Consider the following 26,159-nt stretch of genomic DNA (forward strand, 5'->3'; position numbering starts at 1 on the left):
AGACACTCACCGTAAAACCAATACAGAGATGAGTAGTGGTCGCGATTCTGAAACTGATTAAATTGAAATCGCAATGTACAGGATTACGTTGACAGTGAGGGTATAGGGGGTAGGGCACATACACGTCATACACCATGTACACGTCATCACTCAAGTCATCACTCAGAATTCACCATTTATGACAGATCGTGCGCGTTGCGCGGGCACTAATATGCGCGGAAATTTTTTTCGCGCAAAAGATGAGGGAAAAGTGGTACTAAATAATAACATATTTCTAATGCGGGGAAGAATTTTAGGGATTAGCAACTATGGATTAAAATGTTTTGAAAGGGTTTACTTGTGCATGCATTATTACGTTTCGCAAGAAAAATTAAATATTAAAATGATATAGAAATAAACGGCAGCCACAAATTTGTAAAAACTAAAAACAAAGCAGACGACGAAATAAAAATACCTAACGATTAGAACGATTTTCATCAGATAGCACCCACTTCATTTGCTCATTCACACATTCTCTTCTCATTCAGTAAGTTTTTCAGTGTTTCGTTTTGTTTTATTTGTTAATGGAGTTTATTGAAGCTTAATCTCAAGTATGAAGGGCGGGTTTTAACTTTGCACTTTTTATTTTAACTTGCCCTAATAATGTCAGAGTCATCCTCGTGCTGGTGGACGGATGACTCCAATAATAATGTCAAAATTTCAGAAATTTTGTAACTGGGGGAGCTGAATATTATATATTGCAAGTTACTGTGTTAGGTAGCCAGCTGTTGGAAGCTGGCTGTAAAATTATTGCTCACCGTTCATGTAACATACATTTTGTTTAGTATATGGCTTCTAAACTATTTTGGCAACATTTTAGTGCAAGACTTTTACTAAACATCCCTATTAATCTATATATAACTGGCTGTTTCTGTTCTTTTATCCAGTCTGGAGGAATCCTTCAAGCTGATGGATTCTTTAAGCTATCCCCTTGACAACGTACCCCATTCTAAACGTTGCAATGCCTAGAGTGCATGAAATCGGATCTCTCGTTAAACTTTGCGCAGATTGCATTAGAAAATCTGTTGATAAAAACAAGTATGCAGGTTACCCACGAGAAGTCAAGCCGAATGTCGATGCGAACGCTTTGATTCACGAATTGCGTAAGTTTACCACGGAATCACCAATAATTTTCTTTATCTCGTTTTCATCTAAAATTAATTATTTTTTTTATGTTTTACTAAATGTATTTAGCCGTTGTTCTTTTGGAGGAAATCATTCGGTCTTTCACAAGCATCAGGCAAATTTCAGATGCAAATGTCCTTGTTCGGCTCATCACAGAAAAGCTTCAACATTTATCTTTTCCTGTTTACTATGACGGTTACTTGAATTTATTTCCCAAGCTTGGAAATTTGTTAATATTGAACATTGAAAACACGGAAGTGGGAGACAAGTGTTTACAAAGCATTGGGATTCATTGTTCCAAATTAAGGTATTTCAGCTTACTTAATTACATTATTATTTTTCTTTTTTTAGAATAAATCGTCATTTATTAACTATTACTTTTTAAAACAGATCGTTGAATTTAACTCATTGCCGTAACGTGACAAACACCGGAATTCAATGGCTGTGTAACGTTGATTATCCGGGGATGGGAAACGGAAAATCAGGACTATGCGAGACCATTAAAAAATTATGCATTTGTTACACTGGTGTTACTCAGCAAGGAATTCAAGTGGCGCTGACACATTTACAGTCCTTGAACATCCTTGAAAATTTTTATATTTTGGAAGCCTTGGTAGAGTTGTCCTCACCAACGATAGACTCTAAGCCACCCGGATTATACAATAATAATATTTTCTCAATATCTACTCTGTACACCTCTCCTGATAAGCCCTACATAAGTAATAGCATTTGTTTTGCACTCTCCTTATGCCATTCAGTAAATCATGTTTTAATTCATGTAACGAAAGGACTTAAGGACAGTGACCTTTTGTGTTTAATGTCTCTGAAGGTTCTTCGCAAACTGAAAATCTTCAAGTCTAACTTCTGGGTACCAAATGACACTGAAATTACTTTTGATGGTGGAGTTGCTCCACTCCTCAAGGTATTTGGAAGATCATTGGAGACTCTTGCGTTGGAGTGTTTCGATTTAATTCGTATTTCTGCCATTATCGACTTTTGTCCAAATTTGAATTTCTTGTGCATCAGGGACGTTACGGGCTCGCTTGAGAACGAACGACACCTCTTCCAATCTGAAAAGAAGCCTCCTGTTTTCAAGGAACTAAAGCAATTATTTTGTATTCTCGATGTACCAGTTGATATTTTGGTTTTTCTGTTGTCCTCCCCTTCACTGGAACACATTGGAATTTCTTGTTGCGATGTCCTTACAGATGAGATCTTACTGGAGACCGTCAAATGTCAGCACCGATTGAACAACCTTAAAAAGTTTGAGCTAGACAAGTGTGATTCGGTGACGAAACGTGGCATCGATGCGTTATTGAGAAGTGGCTGCAACCCGCTAGAAGTCATCGATATCTATCGTTGTAAAAATATTGTGGATATAAACTATGCTGATTGGAACTCCCTAATCGCAAATAAAAATTGGAATTGTGAAGTTACAAGGAAATCGAAATAAAATGTTCGAATCTTGCATCCGCTTTTATCAAATTTCTTGTCCTTTTAAACGTTTGCACTTTCGTAGTCTTTATCCAAGTTTTTACTTACAAATTAAATGTTGGAAAAACATAGAAATAAAGAAAAAAAAACAGCTTTCACTACCTTCGCGTTTGACGTCAATTGAAATCCGGCAGGTAACAAAAAGTAGAATTGGCAACGGCGTTAACAGACGTAATTGTTAAACAGAAAAATACGAAACTGGAAAGTGGAAACTGATCGTCGTGTTCATGTCATCTACGTGCTGCTGTTTAGCAGGTAAATTAAAATTAAGAAGTTTGATTATGGTCCATAATCATATTCCATAATTTATGGAGGCTTATTATTATGTCGTGGGGGCTAAAGAAGAGTAACCTTGGGTCGAATCTTGTGTTGGTTCGTGACTAGCACCCGCTAGCACTTCTCATGTCAGCCCTCTGAAAGCATGGCGAAAGCATGGCCTTCATTTTCTATTGCTTTCTTTGCAATGCAAGTTTGATGTTGTCCTTATTCTTTTATTTTTTTTTAAATTTCAGTCCTGAAGTAGCCATCATCATGAACAACAATGAATGCAGGTTTTGCTTGTGTTCGACCATTCATCAGCTCGGCAGTCTCTACTACTTCATCATTATGGTATTCAATTTTTGTGGTTCTATTCCTTATTTCGTCTGTTATATAATTGAACAATTTGTATGGGTGTATGTGCAAAGTGTGAAATGTGTTGAGAAATTTTAACCTACTGTGTCCCGTTGCTAACTTTTCCTCTATTTTAAATTGTGATTTCTATAATATGTTCATTACGGTTATTATTTTCAAATTTAGGTAAACAGCATCCCGAAAATCCAGGTCAAGTGGTTTACCTCTTTTTCTCCATTGTCTAATCCCCTCTATCCTTGTGTACACCCATTTGAGTGTTATGGGTGTATTCACGATGACACCCTTTCTCTCATCCCACCTGAAGTTACTTTTACAACTTTTCTGCGGAATGGGACACTTGGTAATGCCGGGCTGTATTTCCTAGGCTTAATGGTTAGAAAATGTTTCTATTTTTTTCATCATAAGATGTCTTTGATTATTGGTACAAGCATTATAAGTTTATTATTTTATTGCTTTTTTAATTCCTTGTTCACCAGGACTTATCAGACAGCTGGAAGCTTCTCTTGCAATAACTTCTCACTCATATGTTCATGTGATTCTTGATCCAGGGTAGGAACGATGTCATTCTCGTGTACACCCCTGGATATCTCCTAGCACATCCTATTGTACAAAAAAGTACATAATTGATGCGGTAGAACTCACATAATCAATCAAAATTATGACACACCTCGACCGAAGCTGACGATTCCAACCTGAATCCAAGGACATTTCTGATTATGACCGTTCGCTTCGATGACCAAGGGTCCGCCGCTATCGTTCTGTGCAAAGAAGAAACCGAATTTTATACTACAGGTAATATGTCGTCAATTATTATTTAACTTACTTGACAGGCATCTCTGCCTGATAACCAAGTACAGAGCATATGATCTGCAATTTTATCGTCATCCATGTAACTTTTTCTGCATAGAGAGTTGGAAATGATGCGAATGTTGGCGTGACGAAGGAAATCGGAATTTTTCCCTTTTTCGAGCGTCCGTCCCCATCCCTTGGCAGTGGCCATCTGGTTCAGATACAGTTCGCTGGATCCCGCCGGAGGTAAACAGACGGGTGAAATAGCCGAAGTGAAAACGACGGGCGACTCCAACGTCAGGATGGCTATGTCGTTGTACTGAAATTAAAATTCAGTCAACATAGGTATAACTCCTCTTTACATATTTTTATACTCACGTGAGTGATTGAATCAAATTCCTCGTGAACTGTCACGCCCCTGACTCTCTTCGTCACCCGAGCGTCGTTCATCGACTCGTTCATGAAGTGCATGCCTAGTAACACTAAGAAACGATCGGGGTCCAAAATTCTGTTCCGAGATTGAAACCATAAAATCAATTGAAATAATTTAAGGGACTTGATTCAATACTTGTCTGAGGCGAGGTCGTTAACGCAATGAGCCGCTGTCAGGATTTGTGTCGAAGTAATCAAAGATGCTCCGCAGTACAAAAAGTATTCGTCAGATAATCCATCGTTGCGTTTCATCAGTGCCACCTGATGAATTAATTAGAAAATAATGTTTCTTTTTTTTTTTTTTTAAATCGATTAGTTACCATGAAGGGGTACTGGTTCGGTGCTGTTTCCTCCCCACCAACCATTCTCGCTGTCCGTTTCTCACTTTGTTTAATTTCATCTGGTTGCAGATGTCAAGAGAATAATGAAACGTAATTCCATAAGATTAACTCTTCTTACCTTTAATGGTGATTAAATCATCCGTTTGATAGGAGCGACCGTTGGCTGAGCCGGAAAAGAGTAGCAGGATTTCCGTTAAAACAATAACTGTTAAGTGAAAAACTCGAGCCATACTTAAAATATCACTACGACAAACACACAGAAATGAATTAGCCAACTTAATTAATAACCTAGTTCTTTTGAGTTTAGCTGAGCAGCACAACTTGTAAAGACCTACTGAGTTACTATCTCTAGCAAACTGGCTTGTTCTGTCGTGTGAAGGTGTTTCCACGCGGCTGTGACGGCATTCAGCCAAGCGGAATCCCGCCGTCATTTCCTTTCATATTAATTTTGTTTTAAGGTCCTTGAAATGTACAGAGAAATTTTGTACCTTGAACTTTGCTCTTTTTGTGATTTTGTTTGTTTTTAATGTGTGCTGAATTGTCGTTTATGTTTAGGATGTCCGGAGTGAGTGATGTAAGGAAATCGTAAAACCTTTCAAGGTTGCCGATGACTGAGTGAAGGACGCCGAAGGACCCATGATACTTACTGATCGCCTTATTGACAGCACCGAAGACTACGGATGTAATTTGCCTTTCCAGGCGCAGGATGACGACATGGTTAAGTAAAATTACATTAGTATTCTTCCAAACGTATTGCAGACTAGTAAAGGCTTCAATTGGCTTTTCGGAAAGCAAAATACGTCAACAGTCCATTATAAGTGATTTTATTGTACTTGTATTGATACTTGTTTAAATTTAAAAAGGTGCAAAAAATCTGTTTGTGATTATTAAAAAAATGTTGTTTCAGGTCGATTTGGTGTTTCCACATCGCCAAGTAAATTTAAAGGATTAAAAGACAAAGTTGATGCTCAACTTTTCAATGCCTTAGCACCATCCGGTAAGCTTACAGAAACGACTTAATGGTTTCGCAGTTGTGCCTATGCTTGTCTTTGGCGTCGTCTTGTGCGTTGGCTTCGGTGTCCTGTCCGTTGGCCTTGGTGACGTCTTGTCTGTCGGCTTCGGTGTCTTGTCCGTTGGCTTCAACGTCGACCCATTTGGCCTAAGTGAAGTGCGATAAGTTGGCCTCTGGGTGCTTTGCTTTGTTGTCTGGCCCATCTATTTTACACGGAATGAATTTTCAACGGATCAAACATATTCGAAGAGAAAAAATCAACAAATTTGAAATCTACTGTATACGATCCACCTTAAGAACTATCAAAATAAAATTCAACTTACCACGACAGCGGCCAAGCAAACGGCAGTCAAGAAGAGGACAGCGGCGAATTTCATATTGAAGGATCGACTGATGGATTCGTTATGAGTTGTTCAATTCGACTACGAGTTTCTACGTGGAAATCTTTTGAAAGAGCTACACAGCTGCGCAGGTTGCTGACGACAGCAAATCCTGAACAAAACGTGAACTAATTAACGCTTAACACTTTTACATGGACTAATAGGCCTATCTATTATTCCCATCTGAGTGTCTGTAGTTCGTCCTGCAATCCCAGCATATTCGATAAACTAAAATGTTTTCCATGTTCCACCCAACATGTCTGGCGTTCTAGTTCTATTCAATATTGCTCCCCTGTTTTCGACGAACTGATCTAATCGAAACACGAATGCAACTTGTGCATCTGTCTAGTATTAAGGCCAAACGACACAGCGAAGCGTAAATCACCTAGAACGTTCTGGGAAAAATTAATAACAACGACTCTCAGTTTTGTTGCTAACTGGATATATTAGACGTGATGCTCAATTTCTGTTTTATAGCCGGTATAGACGCTATACCCTGCAAAACTGACGCTGTCACTACAAAACAATCTATAATTACCTAATCTGCCTTTTAAGACTCATAAGATTGTTTTGCTTGTTTCTCAAACTAATGATCATTTCTTTTTACCTCCACAGTTGAGTTGCTGTCACTCATAATAGCCTATTACTATTTTGATATTGGCAGTGGAATGGGTGAGTGGCATTGTTACGTATATTTCTTACCTTTCCTTTTCGTAATTGTTTTTAAATATGTTTTCAGGAGTGGGAGAGCTGATCATCTTAAACAATTCCGGACAATTCTCTTGGATCGACATTTTTGCTGCCTCCCAGGATAATACTCGGTAACGCAACGGTTTTTACTTTATCAATCGGATTCCCTATCAAAAGATATACTAGACAGCAGCACTAATGATAAGATGTGGTTTGTGTGGGTTGAAAAGGCGAAAAGGCCAGAAAGAAAATATTTCAGTCTAATTTCATATCGTCGCTATCCATGGGGACAGTTTCGTGGTGTGTCTAGTAAGCAGTGCGTGAGAACATCTACAGATAATTCAAATTTTTTGCCAAGACCCGTGTTAAGCAAACTCTAAAAGTGCTAAAAGAACCTATTGTAGAAACGATTAAACATTTCAATTTAATTAGATAGCAGAAAACTACCGGCGACTTTTAGGATGTGAAATTGAGCTTTCAAGTGCTATACTGCAATATCGATAAGAATCTCGACACTGCGATAAAACCAAACCTTTGCTCTCCGTATAGTAGATTGATATTACGGCGTTGTATTATAACGTTATACCTTTATCTGTGTTGTTGTGGCGTCAACGCAAACTGTTCCGGCTTGGTATTTTTGTACCTTTTGACCAGTGAGGAAAAAAGAAAGGATTCAGTGGAATAGTAGAGGTTAACTGAATTGTTATTCACTTGCAATGGGGATTAACTTCTCCAATTTTGTTCGACAACTCCTCGGCAAGAAGCAAGTGAAAATTGTGATGGGTTAGTTTTTTTTACTTACCATGTCAAGGAAAATTTTGTGTATAGAAGTACAAGACTGTAATCTTTTTTTCGATTTTAGTAGGACATCCGCACGCTGGCAAGACCACAATCCTTTACAATCTCAAGCTCGGGGAAGTTGTGACCACCATCCCGACTATTGGTTTCAACGTGGAAAGCCTCGAATACAACAACATCCGCTTTGTCGTCTGGGATGTTGGGGGCGGTGACAAGTTTCGACCACTCTGGAGACACTATTTGCGTGATTCGCAAGGCGTCGTGTTTGTTGTCGATTGCGAGGACAGGGAGGTCATCACAGAAGTTTGGGACGACTTAAAAATGATGGTAAGTTTCCATTTGGAATTTGAATTATTTGTGGGCTCATTTTTATCTTTGATTCTTTATTCGCAGTTGCAAGAGGACGCTTTAAAAGATGTGGCAATCCTGGTGATTGCTAACAAACAGGATCTGGCCCACTCTATGAGCGTTTCAGAGTTGGAAGACAAATTAGACCTCAGTCGTAATCTACCAGGGATGCGGTGGCGCATTCAGGCCGCATCCGCCACGCAAGGCTATGGATTGCGCGAAGGATTTGACTGGCTGGCTGATGAGTTAGCCAAAAAATGAAACAACCTAGGCACCGATCTTTGTACAATTTGAATTTAGAACCATTTTACGTATCAAAGTAAATTTTTTTATCAGATAAGCGAAATTAATAAAAGTCCTAAAGGATTTTTATTAATAAATTAAAGTTTGCAACATTTTCATAACTATTTAATTATATTAGAAGTAGACAACAAACTGACAGTCTAAAAAGTTTTTTTTTTTTTAATTACCGGAATTCTGTAGTTATCACGACAAGCTCTCTGAATCCCTCATTATTAGTAACCAGTTCCGTCCATTGGCCTCGGCTATCCAAATTATAAGCAACACGTAATAGAAGAATTCGCGCTTATTAGGAATAACAGAATAACACGTAGGATGTTGACATTATAATTGAGTTTCGTCACTGTTCCCAAGTTCGTTGTCGTCTACGAGAATAATGTAGAAATTGAATTTTAACAAGTTCACTCGTTCGAGAGGGAATAAGGAAATTTAACCTTCAAAATTTCGTAGAGTACATTTTGAAAACTTGTTTTGCAGGAAATTAATTGGAGAAGAATGTCTTATCTAAGATCAATTTAATGTCCATACCACTGTTTTGTTTTAACAATTTTTCTAATTGTAAGAAGAACAAGACAAAAGGTATTCCAAGTCGTGATCCGATGAGCGTCGTAGATTTTAAACCAGTTAGGCGAACCGTCTCATATATAAGAAAAGGCGAACCCGTCGAAAATTGAGGTACATTTAGAAAATGTCTGTTTTACTCTTCAGTTGTCTTTTCGTCTCCTTTTTGTCCATCTGCTCGGGCGAAGGTCCGGCAGGATTCACTCCTTACCTTCCCCCGTTAAATCATGGAACATCATTTGCCCGTTTGAACTCACTGTTGCGCTTCTTCTCCAGGATGGAGCCATTAGAATCAGCAGGAAGTTACCACCCGTACAACCCATACAATCAATACAAATACAACCAATACAACCCATACATACATGGACATCCCCAACGAGGTAATATAAAAATAACATTTCCTAAGCTGTTGGTCTTGAATGAAGTTCCAAATTATTGCCGCCTAGAATTAAATAATAAATCCATTTGTAACTTAATTTTGTGTATTGTAGGATGGCCTTATTATAGCACCCCGATGGTGCCCGATTACATGGATTATCACCCGCCAGCATATCCTGCTGAGGATGACATGTTTTATCCAAATTATTCACCGCTATTTGATCACAGATACGTTGGATATCAACAGGAGGGTCCGAGTGAATTCGGAGAAATGTTTGGATCCGACGGTACGTAGAAAATATCAAATTCCGTGTAGCACAATTGAATCATTTAAACTTATTCACGATCAGATGCATTACTGGGCACTCTCATCACTGATTACCTGCTGGCAACTTTGTCGCAACCGGCAATTCACCAAAAACCCAAACAATTCCCTCCTGTTATCCCTAAGCCTTCGAGCGGATCATTCGGTAACAAAAACAAATTAACTGTTTTATTTCTACCTTTTTTTACCTCGGTCTGCCAGGTACAAAAGGAAACAGGGTACCAAAACCTGTCTCTTTTGATCTAGCCGGTAAAGATGTCCAACCAGCCACCAGTGTCAAAACTTCGGTCGGAAGCGAAGCATCCGCTGCCCTTTCTGATGCCGATCCAGTTGTTCCACCCAAATCACTTGTTGCAACTACAACAGCCCACCCGTGATATGTCGGGATTATAATGCGAGTATGCACTGGACTGTGTGCTCTCAAACGGAGAATGTTAACAGGAATTTTATTTTGGGTAGAAATAAGGTTAACAATGTCCACATACCTTTTATTACCTTGGTGCGTGCTCTTTCTCGGTATTTATAATTTGGGTTTACGGAATTCGCATTAATTACAGGAATTTAATTATACACATTCCAGCTGTATTGTCTCCGACATTGCTACGGAATAAAATATCCAATCTGAAACAATTTCCTCATTCACATTTTTCAGCTATAGGAACCTTTATACCTGTTGGTCGAAAAGTCCATGATTCAATAGTTACACGGATGTTTCCGCAAGTGCGACAACGTCATCACAAAAGCGATCAATACTTTTCGAAAGTTAGACGTGTCAATGGCTTATTGGCACTCCGGAAGTAATGGCTTTTTGACTCAGTACTCACTTTATTCGTTAGTAACACTTGTCACGCTCGAACCACCTGTGCGCAAATAATCTAATGTGTTATAAAGTTATCCCTTTTCCAGCATCCGACATTAATCACTTCCCGCTGCTCAGAGCGACGGATCTACATAGTGATGAAGACTGCTGCTAACTTTATTTTCTTCGTGGTCTTCCAGGTAGCCATTAATAGTCACCTGTCTTTTAGCCAATCCCAAAACTGGGACTTGCAATTCAACTTTGATGGCTACACCAGGCAAAACAAAGACTTTCTAATGAAGAACTGCCCGGCAAACATCAATCAAAACATCAACCAAACAGGTAAATTAATTAACCGTTAATCACAGTGAATCATCTCATAATATCTCATGGCGAATTTTTATAAAACAGTGAAGATGATCGAAGCGTCTCTCCAAAAAGACGCGGTGGAATTCCCCACGACCAACAAGGAAAAGATTCACCTCAAATGCGTCAAAGATTCGCTGATGGGCAACGTCGTCAACTTCACCATCTACCGAGATGGCGATAACGATTACACGGGAAAGGGCGACCGGCAGCGGATGGAAATGAAGGGCAAAGAAGATGGTAAAAAAGGAACGAGCTTCATTTTCGCTTGGTGGTTCAAACTGGACCCGAAAATGAAGAACACTTACGACGATTTTTACCACATTTTCCAAATTAAAACTGGCGGCAGTGGGTCACTCTCCAAATTTCCTTTGGCCACTCTGAGTTTATCGGAAAAAGACAAATTCAATTTGCATCCGAACTACTTGAACCGTTATGGAGACAAAGCGTATGAATTGCTGGACCTCCAAGCCGCCAAAGGCAAATGGATTCAAGTGTTAGTCGAGGCGGTTTTCAAGAAGAAGAGTGAAGGTGGATACATCCGCGTGATGCTGAAAGACGAGAAAGGAAAGGACCTCATCAAAGAAAGAAAAGTCGCTCACGAAGTACGTAACATGGAAAGGGAATTAAAATAATTATTCGTGTGTTGCGTATATGTCAGCGTGATTAAACATTGGTTTTACTTACACAGATGTGGTGGAATGGAGCTAATTTCCGGCCGAAATGGGGACTATACCGCCAAAAAGCGCCGAAAGTTTACCAGCCGGCTGATTGGCAGCTATTCCAAAACGTCCAAATCTGGAAGAAGAAATAAGACCCCGGCATTTCTTGTTTTATTTGGTGGTTGGCTCATATAGAAATCGAGTGTCGTTAGACCATTATTACCTAATAGTGTAAACACTGTCAGGTTGCGTCTAGTGAATAAAACTTGTCTAAAATGTATTATTGTTGGATACGTTTCAAAATTATTTAAGGGAAGACTTTAAAGAAGTGGGTATAAATTATCATTCTTTTGATCTTCATGCATTTATTAATATATATTCTTGTAATAATCAAGTCCTGCACGCATAGCAAATATTCTTATTAGCCCATGTTTGTATTAGCCATCTAGCGACCTTTTTATTCAATAAATAAATTTGAAGTTGCTTCCGGTTCTTCATTTCTTGTCAAGTTACATCAGTTTTTTAAATGTCTCCGATGGGAATTGAAACTAGGACTCCAGCGTGGTAACTCTAGACTATACCACTAAGCTACTAGAGAATATAATCGATGAATGAAATAATATTAGAGGTTCTCAGCGAATACTTTTTAGGACATGATCTACTTCCGGAAATACTTAGATCAAGATATGCGACCATGGTATAATGGTTATAGCATCTAGCGTTGTGCCTAAATGTCCCGTGTTCGATTCCCACTTCCGCCACATTGTTTCCCATAGTTGCTCCCATATCGCTCTGTATAATATAACCATGCATGTACCAACCCTTACTAAAACTGACTACTAACTTACTAAACCTAACCAAAACTAACTCTACTACCAACTACTTGCTAACACTAACTACTCAAACCTAACCAACTACTCACTCTACTACTAACACTTCATCTACTAACTACCTTGCTAACTACTAATATGCGCGGCATATTAAATAACAAAAAAAACCTGAGATAAATACGTTGGGGCGAGTCAGATCGATTATCATCGTAAGACGTGGGACACTCTTGTACGCCGTAGTACTCGAGGGTTGGCTACTGCTGTAATAGACCGGTATGAGAGACGGCGAACTCTGAACGAGAAAATCTTTTTAATTTTATTTTGAACGACATTATTAAATACCCTGCGCTAAATACCCTACGCTGCGAGGTTTTCTGATGATTTAATTTCTCAATAATTCTATAATTTCTCCTCTGACTTTCATCTGTAAATAAATAAGAAAAGGGAAAAATCGTTACAAAAGCACTGCGAGAAGTGCGAGAGCCAGAGAATAAAACATTTGATTTTTGCTTGAATGACCAATTAGCGCTAGATGGCCATAGTTGTAAAGGTAATCTAGTGAGACAATCGACAACTAATCCATCCCATACCCGCAAATAAATAAAAAAACGTGATCAATTTTTCTGGGCAATATTAGGTGATGAGAGATATTATTTTAAATCAACAGTTATCAACATTGGACAAAAATATTAGTCAAACATTTGATCAGACTGAGTCGATCGAGCTTCATAAATTGGCACCACTGCTTTCCTGTTCTCGCGGAAATTCGGCTGTAGAATTCTTGGCGCGCGATTAATCTACGAAGTTCGAAGAATGGAACTGGTGGAAGTTGTGTCTCTCTCCTCTGGTGCCCACCTTTCTACACGTGGTTGAAATGAGGCAGTCGAATCAACGAAATATTCATCGTTAAAGTATTCCCAGATTATATCAGAAAGTATTGTTTCGGCTTCCCAGTCTCTCCATACAGAAAAGGTGCCATGAAGGAATTTCTTCTGCGTGTCTTATCACTGGGGTCATTTTTACACCACATACATGACCCAACACAACAGCAATGAAATTACTAGTCCTGTACTTACAGTATGACTACACAAATTGCCTCTGCTGGTGGAAAACCAAATAAAGTGAACCCGAGCATTCAATGTTACTGACCCCAACATGAATTGCTGAATCTGGTCATAATGTTTCGAACAAGAAAGCAGGAATCCTAATCTCCACTCTCCCGTCTACATGTTGATCATTATTTGACTTAGTTCCACACCTGGATGGGGACCAAATATCACTGCTGTTGAAGAAGAAAGCGAAAAACGTTTGCTAGTGAGAAGAACGTCGTGCCAAAAATCGCAGGACCGTTTACAAGCAACGCAGCTTAGTTGTTTTTGCCTACATGTTTCAGGGTTCGAAAAAATAGCAACTTGATGACTGAAATAGTTTGATTACATGCTATCAATCAGAAACCTTTTATAGTTCACATGCAGCAAGATTTTCGGGTAAGAATTATCCAACTCTTAATATTTATGTATTTCTTAAGTAAAAATAACATTTTCTCTATATTTAACAAATTTTCCTCTTCTATTTTGTACGCACTTTAGGTTCATTTTGGGTCCAGTATTGCAACTCTTCACCCAGCAACAAGATTCAAAAATAGGCACCATCAATCCATAAAGCAGTAAAGTTTCTTCAAGATTTAATTATTCGTCACCAAATTTATTCAAGACATCCTGAATCAGGCGAATATTTCCTGGTAAGTCTATTGGGTCGTGTACGAAAATTGTTTAAATTGCTAATGATTTCGATTTTCATAAAAAGGTGACGGAAAATTGAAAGACCCAGGAAAGACCGAATTTTACAAACGTCACACTCTATCCTGTTACGTATTTGCCACGATGAACAAGCAGCCAAGAGACGGCCCTCTTCCAACAGGAGCAGCTGACGAATTCTGTTTCGAGTGTCAACTCTTCCCATTGCAATTGTTGCAGATATTACTACCACCAACGAATTTAGTCCTCCCGATGGAGAACTTCCCAGCGGCCTTAAATTCAGCTGAGCAAGCTGGACTCGACGGATCGGCCTCTGCATCAAAGTGAGTCGCAATAAAAATCCTTAACCTTCTTTCTGTACACTTAAGCTGACATTTATCATAGACCAATAGGGGTATTTGTGTTTTTGAATCTGCATTTCTGCAGAGTAGACAATTTTCTTATTTTTTGACCGGAAGCAGCTTAAACAATTTGAGCTTGAATTTTAGTTTGTTCCATTTTCGTCAAACGTTCCATCGAGTGGAACGGGAGAGGGGGAGCGTTTGACAGACGAAAGGTTTTTATTGCTTGACAGCTAGGACTTTTTATTTTCAATTCTTACTCAAAATTTTAATGACACAGATTTAATTACTGAGTCGACAATTTTTTGTTTATTAATTTTTTTTTTTGGAGTTACCAATTCTCTTCAGCGTCCCTTTCATATTTCTAACTTATAGTTCTAACTTCTAATCGGTTCCGGGAACCGGGTAGGGGGTTGTTCCCTACCGAGTTGGTTTTCTACCTACAAAACTAACCGTTGTCTTGTTTTTAATCCAGTCTGAACCATTCCTTCAAACTGGATTATTTTCCATCGCACTCCATTCTAAACGTTGCAATGCCTAAAGTGCGTGAAGTCGGATCTCTCGTTAAACTGAGCGCAGATTGCATTAGAAAATCTATTGAAAAAAACAAGTATGCAGGTTACCCACGAGAAGTCAAGCCGAATGTCGATGCGAACGCATTAATTCATGAATTACGTAAGTTTACGACGGAATCGCCATAATTTTCTTTATCGTTTTCATCTAAAATTAATTAATTTGTTTTTGTTTCACTAAATGTATTTAGCTGTTGTTCTTTTGGAGGAAATCATTCGGTCTTTCACTAGCTTCCGAAAAATTATAGATTCAAATGTCCTTATTCAGCTCATCACAGTACGGCTTCAACATTTATCTTTTACTGGTTACTATGACGGTTACTTGAAATTATTTCCGAATCTGGGAAATTTGCTGATATTGGACCTTGAAAACACAGATGTGAGAGACAAGTGTTTAAAAAGCATTGGGATTCATTGTTCCAAATTACGGTATTTTTAGAATCTTACTTGATTACTTTATTACTTTTTCGTATTTCCGAAATCGCCGTTTATTAATTATAACTTTTAAAAACAGATCGTTGAATTTAAATCATTGCCGTAGCGTGACAGACACCGGAATTCAATGGCTGTGTAACGTTGATTATCCGGGGATGGGAAACGGAAAATCAGGACTTTGCGAGACAATGAAAAAATTATGCATTTGTTGCACTGCTGTTACTCAGCAGGGAATTCAAGTGGCGCTCACACATTTACAGTCCTTGAACATCCTTGAAAATTTCAATACTTTGGAAGCCTTGGTAGAGTTGTCCTTATTAACGATAGACTCTAAGCCACCCGGATTATATAATAACAAGTTCTCAATATCTACTCTGTACACCTCTCCTGATAAGCCCTACATAAGTAATGGCCTTCATTTGGCACTCTCCTTATGCCATTCAGTAACCGTTGTTTTAATTCATTTAACGAAAGGACTTAAGGACAGTGACCTTTTGTGTTTAATGTCTCTGAAGGTACTTCGCAAACTGAAAATCTTCAAGTGTAACTTTTGGGTACCAAATGACACTGAAATCACTTTTGATGGTGGAGTTGCTCCACTCCTCAAGGTATTTGGAAGATCATTGGAGACTCTTGCGTTGGAGTGTATCGATTTAATTCGTATTTCTACCATTATCGACTTTTGTCCAAATTTATACGCCTTGTACATGAGTGACGTTACGGGCTCGCTTGAGAACGAACGACACCTCTTCCAATCTGAAAAGAAGCAGCCGGTTTTCAAGGAACTAAAGCAATTAATTTGTATTCTCGATGTACCAGTTGATATTTTGCTTTTTCTGTTTTCCTCCCCTTCACTTGAACACATTGTAATTTCTTGTTGCGATGTGCTTACTGACGAGATCTTACTGGAGACCGTCAAATGTCAGCACCGATTGAACAACCTTAAAAAGTTTGAGCTAGACAAGTGTGATTCGGTGACGAAACGGGGCATCGATGCGTTATTGAGAAGTGGCTGCAACCCGCTAGAAGTCATCGATATCTATCGTTGTAAAAATATTGTGGATAAAAACTATGCTGATTGGAACTCCTTAATCGTTAGGAAAAATTGGAATTGTAAAATTACTAGGAAATGGTAATAAAATGTTCGAATCTTGCGTTCACTCTTATAAAAAATCATTTATTTCCTATTATACGTGCACGAACTTCTCGAGTTCTTAGATTTTACTAGCAAATTAAATGTTTGACTAACATCGATACACTGTACCAATGTTTTAAAATCTTACACTACCTTTTGGTTCATCTGAAATCTCATTCTTGACGTTTATTTGTAGATATACCGTCCGTCAATGGAAAGCCATCGCCTTTTTCAGCCAGCCATGGATTACTTCTAACTTTGGACCTTTTCTCTTTAGCGGCAGCAGCGTGTAAGCCATTACTTCCAAAGTGAGGTTATACATGCATTAATAAACTCAGGTAATTTTTGTAGTATTCAGTTAACTATTAATAGTATTATGGCACATTCAAAGCAATCAGAAAGCTAATGTAATAAAAATATGATTAGATGGTTTTACTTATGTGTGTATAGGGAAATTAGACATGTCGATTTTGCCAGAACTTGTCACCAATGAAGTCTAAAATTATTCATCACAAGGTTGCACCTTGCACCTCAGTTTTACTGTTGCTTTGGTCAGTTGCTCATAAAGCTATAAACCCTAAAAAAGACTGTAGTGTTAGGTTAGTTAATTACAAATAAGGGGGTCAGAAATTACAATAAGGGGGCTCAGTGGTAGAGCATCCGACTGCAGATCGGAATGTCCCTGGTTTAAACCCAGATGCCCCCTATGTCTAATTCAATAGTACCATCTAGAAGATGATTATTAATTAAAAGTAGAACCATTAACTCCCGTACATGGGTGTCAAACTCAATCAGAAATACAAAGTGGCTCAATATTGAATGCTGGACATTTGAACGTTTATCCACGTCGTATACCTACCACTATTTCTATTAATTATTTACTGTAATTCTTGCGCAACATTTTTGTTCGTTTAAAATTGGCGGGAGGCTGTGAGGGATTAGAAGTATTGCGAACATTGAACCGCACAAACAGAAGTACTTACAGTAGCTACACAAAGTTTCCGCACAGCTGAGAGAAGCTTATGGGAAAACGGGTATTTTGAAAATTCGCCAAAAATCGAGTTTTCGTCGGACGAAAACGATTTTTGGACAGGGGGTTCTTAGACTTAAGGTTTATAGCATATATTTTTTGGGTATTTTTTCGTTCACGCGAACGTCCCTTTTAAATTGGAAGTAAAAGTTTCCGCACAGTCGAGAGGGCCAGTAGTAAATCGTACTACTTTGGCTCTCTTGTACTGGACGGAAAAGAGGGCTAGGAGAGTTCTTTAGGGCTTAAAAAAAAGAGCATCGTTAGCTCTATAACCTCATCTGCAATGTTGACCCCCATGCCATTTGAGAAATCACTTTAATTTCGATGTGAAAATGAAAAGTTTTCATTTCTCAGTTATTTTCCCTTTGTTCCCCCCTCCCGTAGTTGCCGGTTTTTCCAAATACCGAGATTTTAAATATTAGGGGCAGGGGGAGAAAAAAGACAGGCCATCTCTAGGACCTTTTTTTTAGACTTGGTTTTTGGAAAACCGGCAACTACGGGAAGGGGGAACATAACTGAGAAATGAAAACTTTTCATTTTCACATCGAAATTAAAGTGATTTCTCAAATGGCATGGGGGTCAACATTGCAGATGAGGTTATAGAGCTAACGATGCTCTTTTTTTTAAGCCCTAAAGAACTATCCTAGCCCTCTTTTCCGTCCAGTACAAGAGAGCCAAAGTAGTACGATTTACTACTGGCCCTCTCGACTGTGCGGAAACTTTTACTTCCAATTTAAAAGGGACGTTCGCGTGAACGAAAAAATACCCAAAAAATATATGCTATAAACCTTAAGTCTAAGAACCCCCTGTCCAAAAATCGTTTTCGTCCGACGAAAACTCGATTTTTGGCGAATTATCAAAATACCCGTTTTCCCATAAGCTTCTCTCAGCTGTGCGGAAACTTTGTGTAGCTACTGTATATACTATAGAAATCTGTATTCATATTTCATACAAAAAAAACTAACCCTGGAATGTGTGTTTCCTTGCCATTAAAACTGTCTTAACTTATATTTAATGTTACTCACAAGTCACAACTTCACAAGCAACCATTAGAAAATAGTGTAGCTGTAACTCCCGTTTAGTATTGTGCTTAGTGATTTTATTAAAGAGGTAGATGCATAGTGGAATTTAGTTCAACTTATATTTAATCTAAAGATATGACAATAAAGACCATTATAGAAAGCAAAGAATTTCATAAATTGATCAAACACCTCAGCCATTCACTCACAAAACTGTAGGCAATAACATTTTGCTTAGGTAAAAAAGGGCTTAAAACGATGTAAATCACTAACTAAAGATCTGTTCAGTTGCGCGTTCTAAATCCCAGTCACACGAGGAAAGTGATGCTCGTGCGTTCATTTCTGTTACACCAAGATCTTTTAGTCGCCGAATTTTGTTCTCATAGTCAGGATTAACGGAAGGACCTAGTTGAGACAATTAAGGAACTAAAATCCCAATTCAGGTAAAAGTAATTTACATGTTCTTGTTCACCCACCTCCTGCATAAGCATTTGCCCAGTGTTGGGCTGTGAGCTGAAAAATCTGAGGCTTATCTTTGCATTGCCGAGCAACTACTGCATCTTGAGGAACATCTGGTTCTGGTGAGGCCAATAATAATTGCAACGATAGGAGTGCAGTTCGTAGAGTCATAGCAGCAGCCCATTGATGCTAAATTGACATATGGCATTAAGAATTATTTTAACCTATTTATTAAGAAATTACTTCTAGGCAGATAGCTCCAGTAACTGAAGAAACATTCGGATGCCAAATTTTGGTGACAAACCGAAAATTGGGAGAAACAAAAGGATATCTCTCAGGAATCTTGATTTCTAATTGGAATCTTGCACCTTCGTATGGAGTATCAGGTGGACCAGCTATCTCTCCCTTCAATTCAGCAAAACTTTCGCCGACCAGTTCAACATGGTTAGAACACCATGCGACCTAACAGAAATAGAATGCGTAATGATGTTTTTAAAAGTCATTTAAAAAAACTGTATTTCAAATGTCACAATTACCTCATCACTGTTTAAAACTTCTTTCAATTCGTGTTTAATACGTTGCACAGCGATATGATGTTCTATTATGTTCCCAGATCCCCCAGATCTGATTCCTTGAGGATTAGCTACTTGCTGGTCATTGGGATCAGCCATCTTTTGTAACCTGTAAAATATCAATCTAAAAAAATACAAATAGAATTATCAAATCAGTAAGTGATTGCAACTTCAGTTCAACTACATCAACTCAAGTCAGTCACTCACGGTCACTCACCGTAATACCAATAGTATCAAAGAGACGAGTAGTGGACGCGATTCTGAAGACTAATGAAATGTACAGGATTACGATGACACGTGAGGGTAGGGCACATACACGTAAACGTCATCAGAAAAATTCAGAATTACCATGGCCTACTTAACTACTAGGCCGGCGGTAGAGCTATATCCCCATTCCCATTAGTGTAACTTTTTCCCCCCATCCCCTTCTTTAAACCTAGCCGGTACACAGCACTCTAGCGGTCAGATTTCCAGCAAGGTTAGTAAATATCCATTCAAGCATGATCTGACCGCTAGAGGTGCTGTGTACCGGCTAGGTTTAAAGAAGGGGATGGGGGGAAAAGTTACACTTGAGATAGATCGACTGCATCTTTAGATGAATTATCTTTGGTTTATCCCCCACTCTTATATTAATGACAAAGGATAAGCTCTTTTCTTCTAGTTCTCCATTGTGGGTTTTATCGTTTTATGTTTCTCCCTGTTTCGGGTCCCTATATTTATCTTTATATAACTGGCTGTTTCTGTTCTTTTATCCAGTCTGGAGGAATCCTTTGAGCTGATGGATTCTTTAAGCTATCCCCTTGACAACGTACCCCATTCTAAACGTTGCAATGCCTAGAGTGCATGAAATCAGATCTCTCGTTAAACTTAGCGCAGATTGCATTAGAAAATCGATTGAAAAAAACAAGTATGCAGGTTACCCACGAGAAGTCAAGCCGAATGTCGATGCGAACGCATTAATTCACGAATTACGTAAGTTTACGACGGAATCGCCATAATTTTCTTTATCGTTTTCATCTAAAATTAATTAATTTGTTTGTGTTTTACTAAATGTATTTAGCCGTTGTTCTTTTGGAGGAAATCATTCGGTCTTTCACAAGCATCAGGCAAATTTCAGATGCAAATGTCCTTGTTCGGCTCATCACAGAAAAGCTTCAACATTTAGCTTTTCCTGTTTACTATGACGGTTACTTGCAATTATTTCCCAAGCTTGGAAATTTGTTAATATTGAACATTGAAAACACGGAAGTGGGAGAGAAGTGTTTAAAAAGCATTGGGATTCATTGTTCCAAATTAAGGTATTTTTAGAATCTTACTTTATTACTTTTTCGTATTTCCGAAATCGCCGTTTATTAATTATTACTTTTAAAAACAGATCGTTGAATTTAAATCATTGCCGTAACGTGACAGACACCGGAATTCAATGGCTGTGTAACGTTGATTATCCGGGGATGGGAAACGGAAAATCAGGACTTTGTGAGACCATTAAAAAATTATGCATTCTTCAAACTGCTGTTACTCAGCAGGGAATTCAAGTGGCGCTCACACATTTACAGTCCTTGAACATCCTTGAAAATTTCAATACTTTGGAAGCCTTGGTAGAGTTGTCCTTATCAACGATAGACTCTAAGCCACCCGGATTATATAATAACAAGTTCTCAATATCTACTCTGTTCACCTCTCCTGATAAGCCCTACATAAGTAATGGCCTTCATTTGGCACTCTCCTTATGCCATTCAGTAACCGTTGTTTTAATTCATTTAACGAAAGGACTTAAGGACAGTGACCTTTTGTGTTTAATGTCTCTGAAGGTGCTTCACAAACTGAAAATCTTCAAATCTAACATTTGGGTACCAAATGACACTGAAATCACTTTTGATGGTGGAGTTGCTCCACTCCTCAAGGTATTTGGAAGATCATTGGAGACTCTTGCGTTGGAGTGTTTCGATTTAATTCGTATTTCTACCATTATGGACTTTTGTCCAAATTTATACGCCTTGTACATGAGTGACGTTACGGGCTCGCTTGAGAACGAACGACACCTCTTCCAATCTGAAAAGAAGCCGCCGGTTTTTAAGGAACTAAAGCAATTAATTTGTATTCTCGATGTTCCAGTTGATATTTTGCTTTTTCTGTTTTCCTCCCCTTCACTTGAACGAATTGCAATTTCTTGTTGCGATGTGCTTACTGACGAGATCTTACTGGAGACCGTCAAATGTCATCAGCACCGATTGAACAACCTTAAAAAGTTTGAGCTAGACCAGTGTGATTCGGTGACGAAACGTGGCATCGATGCGTTATTGAGAAGTGGCTGCAACCCGCTAGAAGTCATCGATATCTATCGTTGTAAAAATATTGTGGATAAAAACTATGCTGATTGGAACTCCTTAATCGTTAGGAAAAATTGGAATTGTAAAATTACTAGGAAATGGTAATAAAATGTTCGAATCTTGCGTTCACTCTTATAAAAAATCATTTATTTCCTATTCTACGTGCACGAACTTCTCGAGTTCTTAGATTTTACTAGCAAATTAAATGTTTGACTAACATCGATACACTGTACCAATGTTTTAAAATCTTACACTACCTTTTGGTTCATCTGAAATCTCATTCTTGACGTTTATTTGTAGATATACGGTCCGTCAATGGAAAGCCATCGCCTTTTTCAGCCAGCCATGGATTACTTCTAACTTTGGACCTTTTCTCTTTAGCGGCAGCAGCGTGTAAGCCATTACTTCCAAAGTGAGGTTATACATGCATTAATAAACTCAAGGTAATTTTTGTAGTATTCAGTTAACTATTAATAGTATTATGGCACAATCAAAGCAATCAGAAAGCTAATGTAATAAAAATATGATTAGATGGTTTTACTTATGTGTGTATAGGGAAATTAGACCTGTCGATTTTGCCAGAACTTGTCACCAATGAAGTCTAAAATTATTCATCACAAGGCTGCACCTTGCACCTCAGTTTTACTGTTGCTTTGGTCAGTTGCTCATAAAGCTATAAACCCTAAAAAAGACTGTAGTGTTAGGTTAGTTAATTACAAATAAGGGGGTCAGAAATTACAATAAGGGGGCTCAGTGGTAGAGCATCCGACTGCAGATCGGAATGTCCCTGGTTTAAACCCAGATGCCCCCTATGTCTAATTCAATAGTACCATCTAGAAGATGATTATTAATTAAAAGTAGAACCATTAACTCCCGTACATGGGTGTCAAACTCAATCAGAAATACAAAGTGGCTCAATATTGAATGCTGGACATTTGAACGTTTATCCACGTCGTATACCTACCACTATTTCTATTAATTATTTACTGTAATTCTTGCGCAACATTTTTGTTCGTTTAAAATTGGCGGGGAGGCAATGAGGGATTAGAAGTACATCTGGCAATGCCGCTAATGGCGCTAATGGCTGCACGAATCCACGAAATAAAGTTCATAGAAATCTGAAATCTTCCTGTACTAGTGTCTCATGTCTGAGACTCTGAGTCTCCCATACTCTCCAATCTCTTTTTAGATATACGTGCTGCTGTGTAGCAGTTAAATGACCTCAAAACTAAGAATAGCAATTAGCATGATTATGAGGTTATGAAAGGTGAACTGCAATCATGATGCATCAAATCCAATCAATGCATTTGCTTCCTGATTGGCACTTCTATGTAAGCTCCCTCAATGCATGGCATGCATTTTTAAATTACAATCCAGCAATCCAGCTTTCCCTTATTCTTCTTTGTGCAGATTTGAATCCTGACTCCTGAGCCAGCCTTCATCATCAAGAATAACAAATGCAAGTTTTGCTTCGTGTTGGTATCTTTCTATCAGCAAGTCCCAACTTCTTGGATACCAGACTGTAAATATTAATTTGTATAATATACTATTACTGAATTCATTTGCTTGTTTGCATGTCTTGCACAATTTTTTGTGAAGTGACTTTGTTAAAAAACACTCAATGTTCTTGCATTTATGAAAATGAATTTACGTGTAGCCAACATCTCAATTTCAACTTTCCTATAATATTGTGCATAACATTTATTATATCTTTTTAAAAAGTAGATCAACATCGTCCTGTTTCATTGGAGGATCCATCGACGTCGGGCGATTCATCTCTTCTTCCCCTCCTTTAAATCCCATCTCTTTCCTCGTGTACAAACCATGTGAACGTGGGTGTATTCACGAGGACACCCTTCCTTCTATCCCGTGAATGGCGTATTCAACTTTCCTGCAGCTGGAGAACTTGGAGTTGCCTGGCTGAAAGGTAGAAAACATTTGAATTATTTTCCCTTATTTTGGGTGGCGTCTTCTTGTGAGAGAAAACTTTTTTTTCTCGTTTTGGGTCAACATAGTTTTCACAAAAATGTTGTGTCCTTTCAGGGCTCCAAAAACATGACTGTTATATCGCATTAGGAATAATTCTGTCTTGATTGTGAGTCATCTTTTACGTTGCAGCTTGGAAAATAGGGAAAAGTTGAGGTCGTAAATAAAACTCCCTTATTATGCCTTGTAGTGTAGAGTCTGTAGTGTAGTACTGAATCCACGAACAACCTGTTTTTTATTGTTCGTGCTGAAACACGTCATCTAACTGTGATTCTATGCAACTGATTGCATATGATTAGACTCATAAATGTGCTCAATTTTCTCAGTCTTGCTGTTACTATGGCTAGAGTTCACATTTTTTGCTTACGCAATGGTCCGTGTTTCTAGTATTTTATGCTGAATGGGTTGGATCAGTTGCCAGTTAGGTAAGACACCTGCATCTAGCGGATATTTGATATTATATTAGGAAGACGTTCAAAACAAATGTTTCAAACGAAAATGCGCTTTCAGGTCGGGCGTTAAAACAAAAGGAAAAAATGAAATTATTTCATAAGGATAATTGAGTTAGGACACATAACAACCCAGTTACAGGAATCAGCTATCTTGCAAGTTTCTTCAAAGAACTGATCCACTTGGCGCCGAACTTTTTTTCGCTTTTTTTCGTTCTTTGACGGTCAAATACTTGAGCATCTTCTCCAACAACTTTAGCTCTTCTCTCATTACAGCCTACTAAAGAATTTTCATCGATTTTGTGAAGTAGAATTGTTTTCAGGGCATCCGAACCTAAAGTGTCAGCTTTCTCTCTTGAAGATTTTCGGCGTCGATATACTCGAGTGTTTGTGTTGATTTAGCGTCGTGAAAGACCAGCAAGTCGTAGAAATCTGTGTAATCCATCACATTGTCGTCTCTCATCACGACGATCTTTGCCATTTCGTTGAATAATTCTTTCGTTTTGCATTCGACGAAAAATGAATTGGAATCGTTATATTTCTGCAGACGAAGAATTCGGATTAGTTCTTGTTGCCCCAGTACTTTCTTGACAGCTGTCAGAATCAATTGAAACATTTGAATATTTTCAGAATTAATTGCGTAGCAAAGTCCACGGTGCACGCATCCGCCTGTGTCTATCAATTGTCTGTTGAGTAGGCCTACCTCAACAGAAAAATGTTCTTTTAAGAAGGCCAGCAACTTGTGATAAATGTCTTCATTCCCACAGACAGCAGCAATGTAAAATGGCGTGTAACCATATTCTTTGCCATCAGCCATGGCTTTCACCACTTGCTCATTTAAATTTTCTTGGGTCAAATTGTGACGTATCTTTTCTAATAGGCCTATTTTATCGACCATTTCCGTGTAACCGTAAAAAGCTGCGCGGTGAAGACGGTTCATACGGTATGAATCTTGTTTTATCAACATGTTCAAGTCCATTGACTGCTCCTCTTCTCTCATGCAGTCTCCTTCTAGCGGCAGGGGCTGATAAATATTTTGAAAAGATTCCGGTTCTATAACCAGAACGATGCCATAAAGTTGAGTCAGCAGGTTTTGTCTATTAAACCCGCGTAATGTAATTAACACTTTTTCGAATCGGTCACCAATAAAATGTTCTTGGAGCAGAAGGCTTTCTTTAGCGAATCCGCAAATTGGAAATCGTCAGAATAGGCCCTCGATCGAGACAGTAATCCCAAAAAGATTTTTAAATGACTTTCGTAATTTTCATTCACTATTCTACTATTTTCTGGCACTATTGAACAAACTGCTCAAGACTACATCCACGCAATGAATTTGCGCTCCCGCTTCCCCACTCCGCCCTTGCTTGTGAATCGTAAATCGCGATAAAAACGATTCCTTCCCACTCCAAGGTAAATATCGTTGCTAAATTGTTTTTTTGTTTGTTTTTTTTTAAACCAATAGCAAAAAATGAGGACTAACAGTCTATAATTATTATAGTTAAGGAGGGTATGGCCAGCCGTTTGTGCAACATTAATTTTTTTAGTATATGGCTACTTAACAATTTTGGCAACATTTTAGTATAAGGCTACTAAACATCAGTGTACTATTTAAAAAAAAAGTGCTTACTACAAGGTCGCCACTATGAATTGCTGCGGTGCTGCTGTTGAGTATTAACACTTTAGACAGATCAACTACACCTTTACATGAATAAGTATCTTAGGTTTATCCCCCCCCCTCTTATATTAATGCCTTAATGGGGCAGGATAAGCTC

The 26,159-nt window shown here is 38.4% G+C and overlaps 5 protein-coding genes and 1 long non-coding RNA gene across 13 annotated transcripts; 4 read left to right on the forward strand and 2 right to left on the reverse strand.

Annotated features, from left to right (window-relative positions):
• Positions 1-253: 253 nt before the first annotated feature.
• LOC124204698 lies at positions 254-22,075 on the forward strand. 5 transcript variants are annotated; one of them, XM_046601822.1, is made up of 6 exons: positions 13,057-13,789; positions 13,892-14,043; positions 14,109-14,382; positions 14,876-15,075; positions 15,164-15,401; positions 15,487-16,561. In XM_046601822.1, the coding sequence occupies exons 3-6, from the start codon at positions 14,186-14,188 to the stop codon at positions 16,541-16,543; spliced, it is 1,692 nt and encodes a 563-aa protein (XP_046457778.1). In that variant the 5' UTR covers positions 13,057-13,789; positions 13,892-14,043; positions 14,109-14,185; the 3' UTR covers positions 16,544-16,561. The 5 variants fall into 5 exon arrangements, with proteins under 5 accessions (XP_046457781.1, XP_046457779.1, XP_046457778.1 ...); XM_046601821.1 differs by lacking the exon at positions 15,487-16,561 and adding an exon at positions 20,998-22,075 and having other exon boundaries at positions 13,081-13,789; positions 14,110-14,382; XM_046601825.1 differs by lacking the exons at positions 13,057-13,789; positions 13,892-14,043; positions 14,109-14,382; positions 14,876-15,075; positions 15,164-15,401 and adding exons at positions 254-526; positions 927-1,142; positions 1,234-1,471; positions 1,555-1,879 and having other exon boundaries at positions 15,809-16,561.
• On the forward strand, positions 2,882-3,899 carry LOC124204720. Its single transcript, XM_046601859.1, has 4 exons — positions 2,882-2,913; positions 3,179-3,267; positions 3,457-3,663; positions 3,768-3,899. Exons 1-4 carry the CDS (start codon positions 2,886-2,888, stop codon positions 3,801-3,803), a joined length of 360 nt encoding a protein of 119 aa, XP_046457815.1. The 5' UTR covers positions 2,882-2,885; the 3' UTR covers positions 3,804-3,899.
• Positions 3,722-5,287, reverse strand: LOC124204710 (proclotting enzyme-like). The gene is made up of 7 exons (XM_046601843.1): positions 4,972-5,287; positions 4,833-4,912; positions 4,649-4,773; positions 4,459-4,588; positions 4,115-4,399; positions 3,959-4,049; positions 3,722-3,891 (listed from the first exon to the last, which is right to left on the reverse strand). The coding sequence occupies exons 1-7, from the start codon at positions 5,282-5,284 to the stop codon at positions 3,812-3,814; spliced, it is 1,104 nt and encodes a 367-aa protein (XP_046457799.1). The 5' UTR covers positions 5,285-5,287; the 3' UTR covers positions 3,722-3,811.
• On the forward strand, positions 7,515-11,752 carry LOC124204715 (ADP-ribosylation factor 4-like). Of its 4 annotated transcripts, none has more exons than XM_046601853.1 (7): positions 7,515-7,718; positions 7,798-8,060; positions 8,127-9,056; positions 9,219-9,322; positions 9,434-9,607; positions 9,671-9,790; positions 9,847-10,275. In XM_046601853.1, the coding sequence occupies exons 1-3, from the start codon at positions 7,652-7,654 to the stop codon at positions 8,340-8,342; spliced, it is 546 nt and encodes a 181-aa protein (XP_046457809.1). In that variant the 5' UTR covers positions 7,515-7,651; the 3' UTR covers positions 8,343-9,056; positions 9,219-9,322; positions 9,434-9,607; positions 9,671-9,790; positions 9,847-10,275. The 4 variants fall into 4 exon arrangements, with proteins under 4 accessions (XP_046457809.1, XP_046457806.1, XP_046457808.1 ...); XM_046601850.1 differs by lacking the exons at positions 7,515-7,718; positions 7,798-8,060 and adding exons at positions 10,856-11,415; positions 11,502-11,752 and having other exon boundaries at positions 8,351-9,056; positions 9,847-10,786; XM_046601852.1 differs by lacking the exons at positions 7,515-7,718; positions 7,798-8,060 and having other exon boundaries at positions 8,372-9,056.
• On the reverse strand, positions 18,695-20,003 carry LOC124204716 (ubiquitin-conjugating enzyme E2-22 kDa-like). The gene is made up of 5 exons (XM_046601854.1): positions 19,840-20,003; positions 19,587-19,746; positions 19,294-19,512; positions 19,068-19,239; positions 18,695-18,996 (listed from the first exon to the last, which is right to left on the reverse strand). The coding sequence occupies exons 2-5, from the start codon at positions 19,719-19,721 to the stop codon at positions 18,860-18,862; spliced, it is 663 nt and encodes a 220-aa protein (XP_046457810.1). The 5' UTR covers positions 19,722-19,746; positions 19,840-20,003; the 3' UTR covers positions 18,695-18,859.
• Positions 22,076-23,130: 1,055 nt separating the features above from the next.
• Positions 23,131-23,892, forward strand: LOC124204726. The gene is made up of 3 exons (XR_006879061.1): positions 23,131-23,283; positions 23,363-23,474; positions 23,678-23,892. It is a non-coding gene; the product is annotated as an uncharacterized LOC124204726 (long non-coding RNA).
• Positions 23,893-26,159: the final 2,267 nt, after the last annotated feature.

Source organism: Daphnia pulex, chromosome 10 (genome assembly GCF_021134715.1).
Source record: "Daphnia pulex isolate KAP4 chromosome 10, ASM2113471v1".
NCBI lineage: Eukaryota > Metazoa > Arthropoda > Branchiopoda > Diplostraca > Daphniidae > Daphnia > Daphnia pulex.

Excerpts from the sequence above, each read along its gene's own strand:
- LOC124204720 (XM_046601859.1), top strand. The coding sequence starts at position 2,886 with ATGTCATCTACGTGCTGCTGTTTAGCAG. Across the intron at positions 2,914-3,178 it reads TACGTGCTGCTGTTTAGCAG|TAGCCATCATCATGAACAAC; the intron begins GTAAATTAAAAT and ends TCAGTCCTGAAG. Across the intron at positions 3,268-3,456 it reads TCTACTACTTCATCATTATG|GTAAACAGCATCCCGAAAAT; the intron begins GTATTCAATTTT and ends TTTCAAATTTAG.
- LOC124204710 (XM_046601843.1), bottom strand. The coding sequence starts at position 5,284 with ATGACGGCGGGATTCCGCTTGGCTGAATGCCGTCACAGCCGCGTGGAA. Across the intron at positions 4,050-4,114 it reads CAGGCAGAGATGCCTGTCAA|AACGATAGCGGCGGACCCTT; the intron begins GTAAGTTAAATA and ends TTCTTTGCACAG. Across the intron at positions 3,892-3,958 it reads AATCGTCAGCTTCGGTCGAG|GATGTGCTAGGAGATATCCA; the intron begins GTGTGTCATAAT and ends TTTGTACAATAG.
- LOC124204715 (XM_046601850.1), top strand. The coding sequence starts at position 10,603 with ATGAAGACTGCTGCTAACTTTATTTTCTTCGTGGTCTTCCAGGTAGCC. Across the intron at positions 10,787-10,855 it reads TCAAAACATCAACCAAACAG|TGAAGATGATCGAAGCGTCT; the intron begins GTAAATTAATTA and ends TTTATAAAACAG. Across the intron at positions 11,416-11,501 it reads AAAGAAAAGTCGCTCACGAA|ATGTGGTGGAATGGAGCTAA; the intron begins GTACGTAACATG and ends TTACTTACACAG.
- LOC124204698 (XM_046601821.1), top strand. The coding sequence starts at position 14,186 with ATGAACAAGCAGCCAAGAGACGGCCCTCTTCCAACAGGAGCAGCTGAC. Across the intron at positions 14,383-14,875 it reads GGATCGGCCTCTGCATCAAA|TCTGAACCATTCCTTCAAAC; the intron begins GTGAGTCGCAAT and ends TTTTTAATCCAG. Across the intron at positions 15,076-15,163 it reads CGCATTAATTCATGAATTAC|CTGTTGTTCTTTTGGAGGAA; the intron begins GTAAGTTTACGA and ends AAATGTATTTAG.
- LOC124204716 (XM_046601854.1), bottom strand. The coding sequence starts at position 19,721 with ATGGCTGATCCCAATGACCAGCAAGTAGCTAATCCTCAAGGAATCAGA. Across the intron at positions 19,513-19,586 it reads AAGTTTTAAACAGTGATGAG|GTCGCATGGTGTTCTAACCA; the intron begins GTAATTGTGACA and ends TATTTCTGTTAG. Across the intron at positions 18,997-19,067 it reads GGCAAATGCTTATGCAGGAG|GTCCTTCCGTTAATCCTGAC; the intron begins GTGGGTGAACAA and ends TGTCTCAACTAG.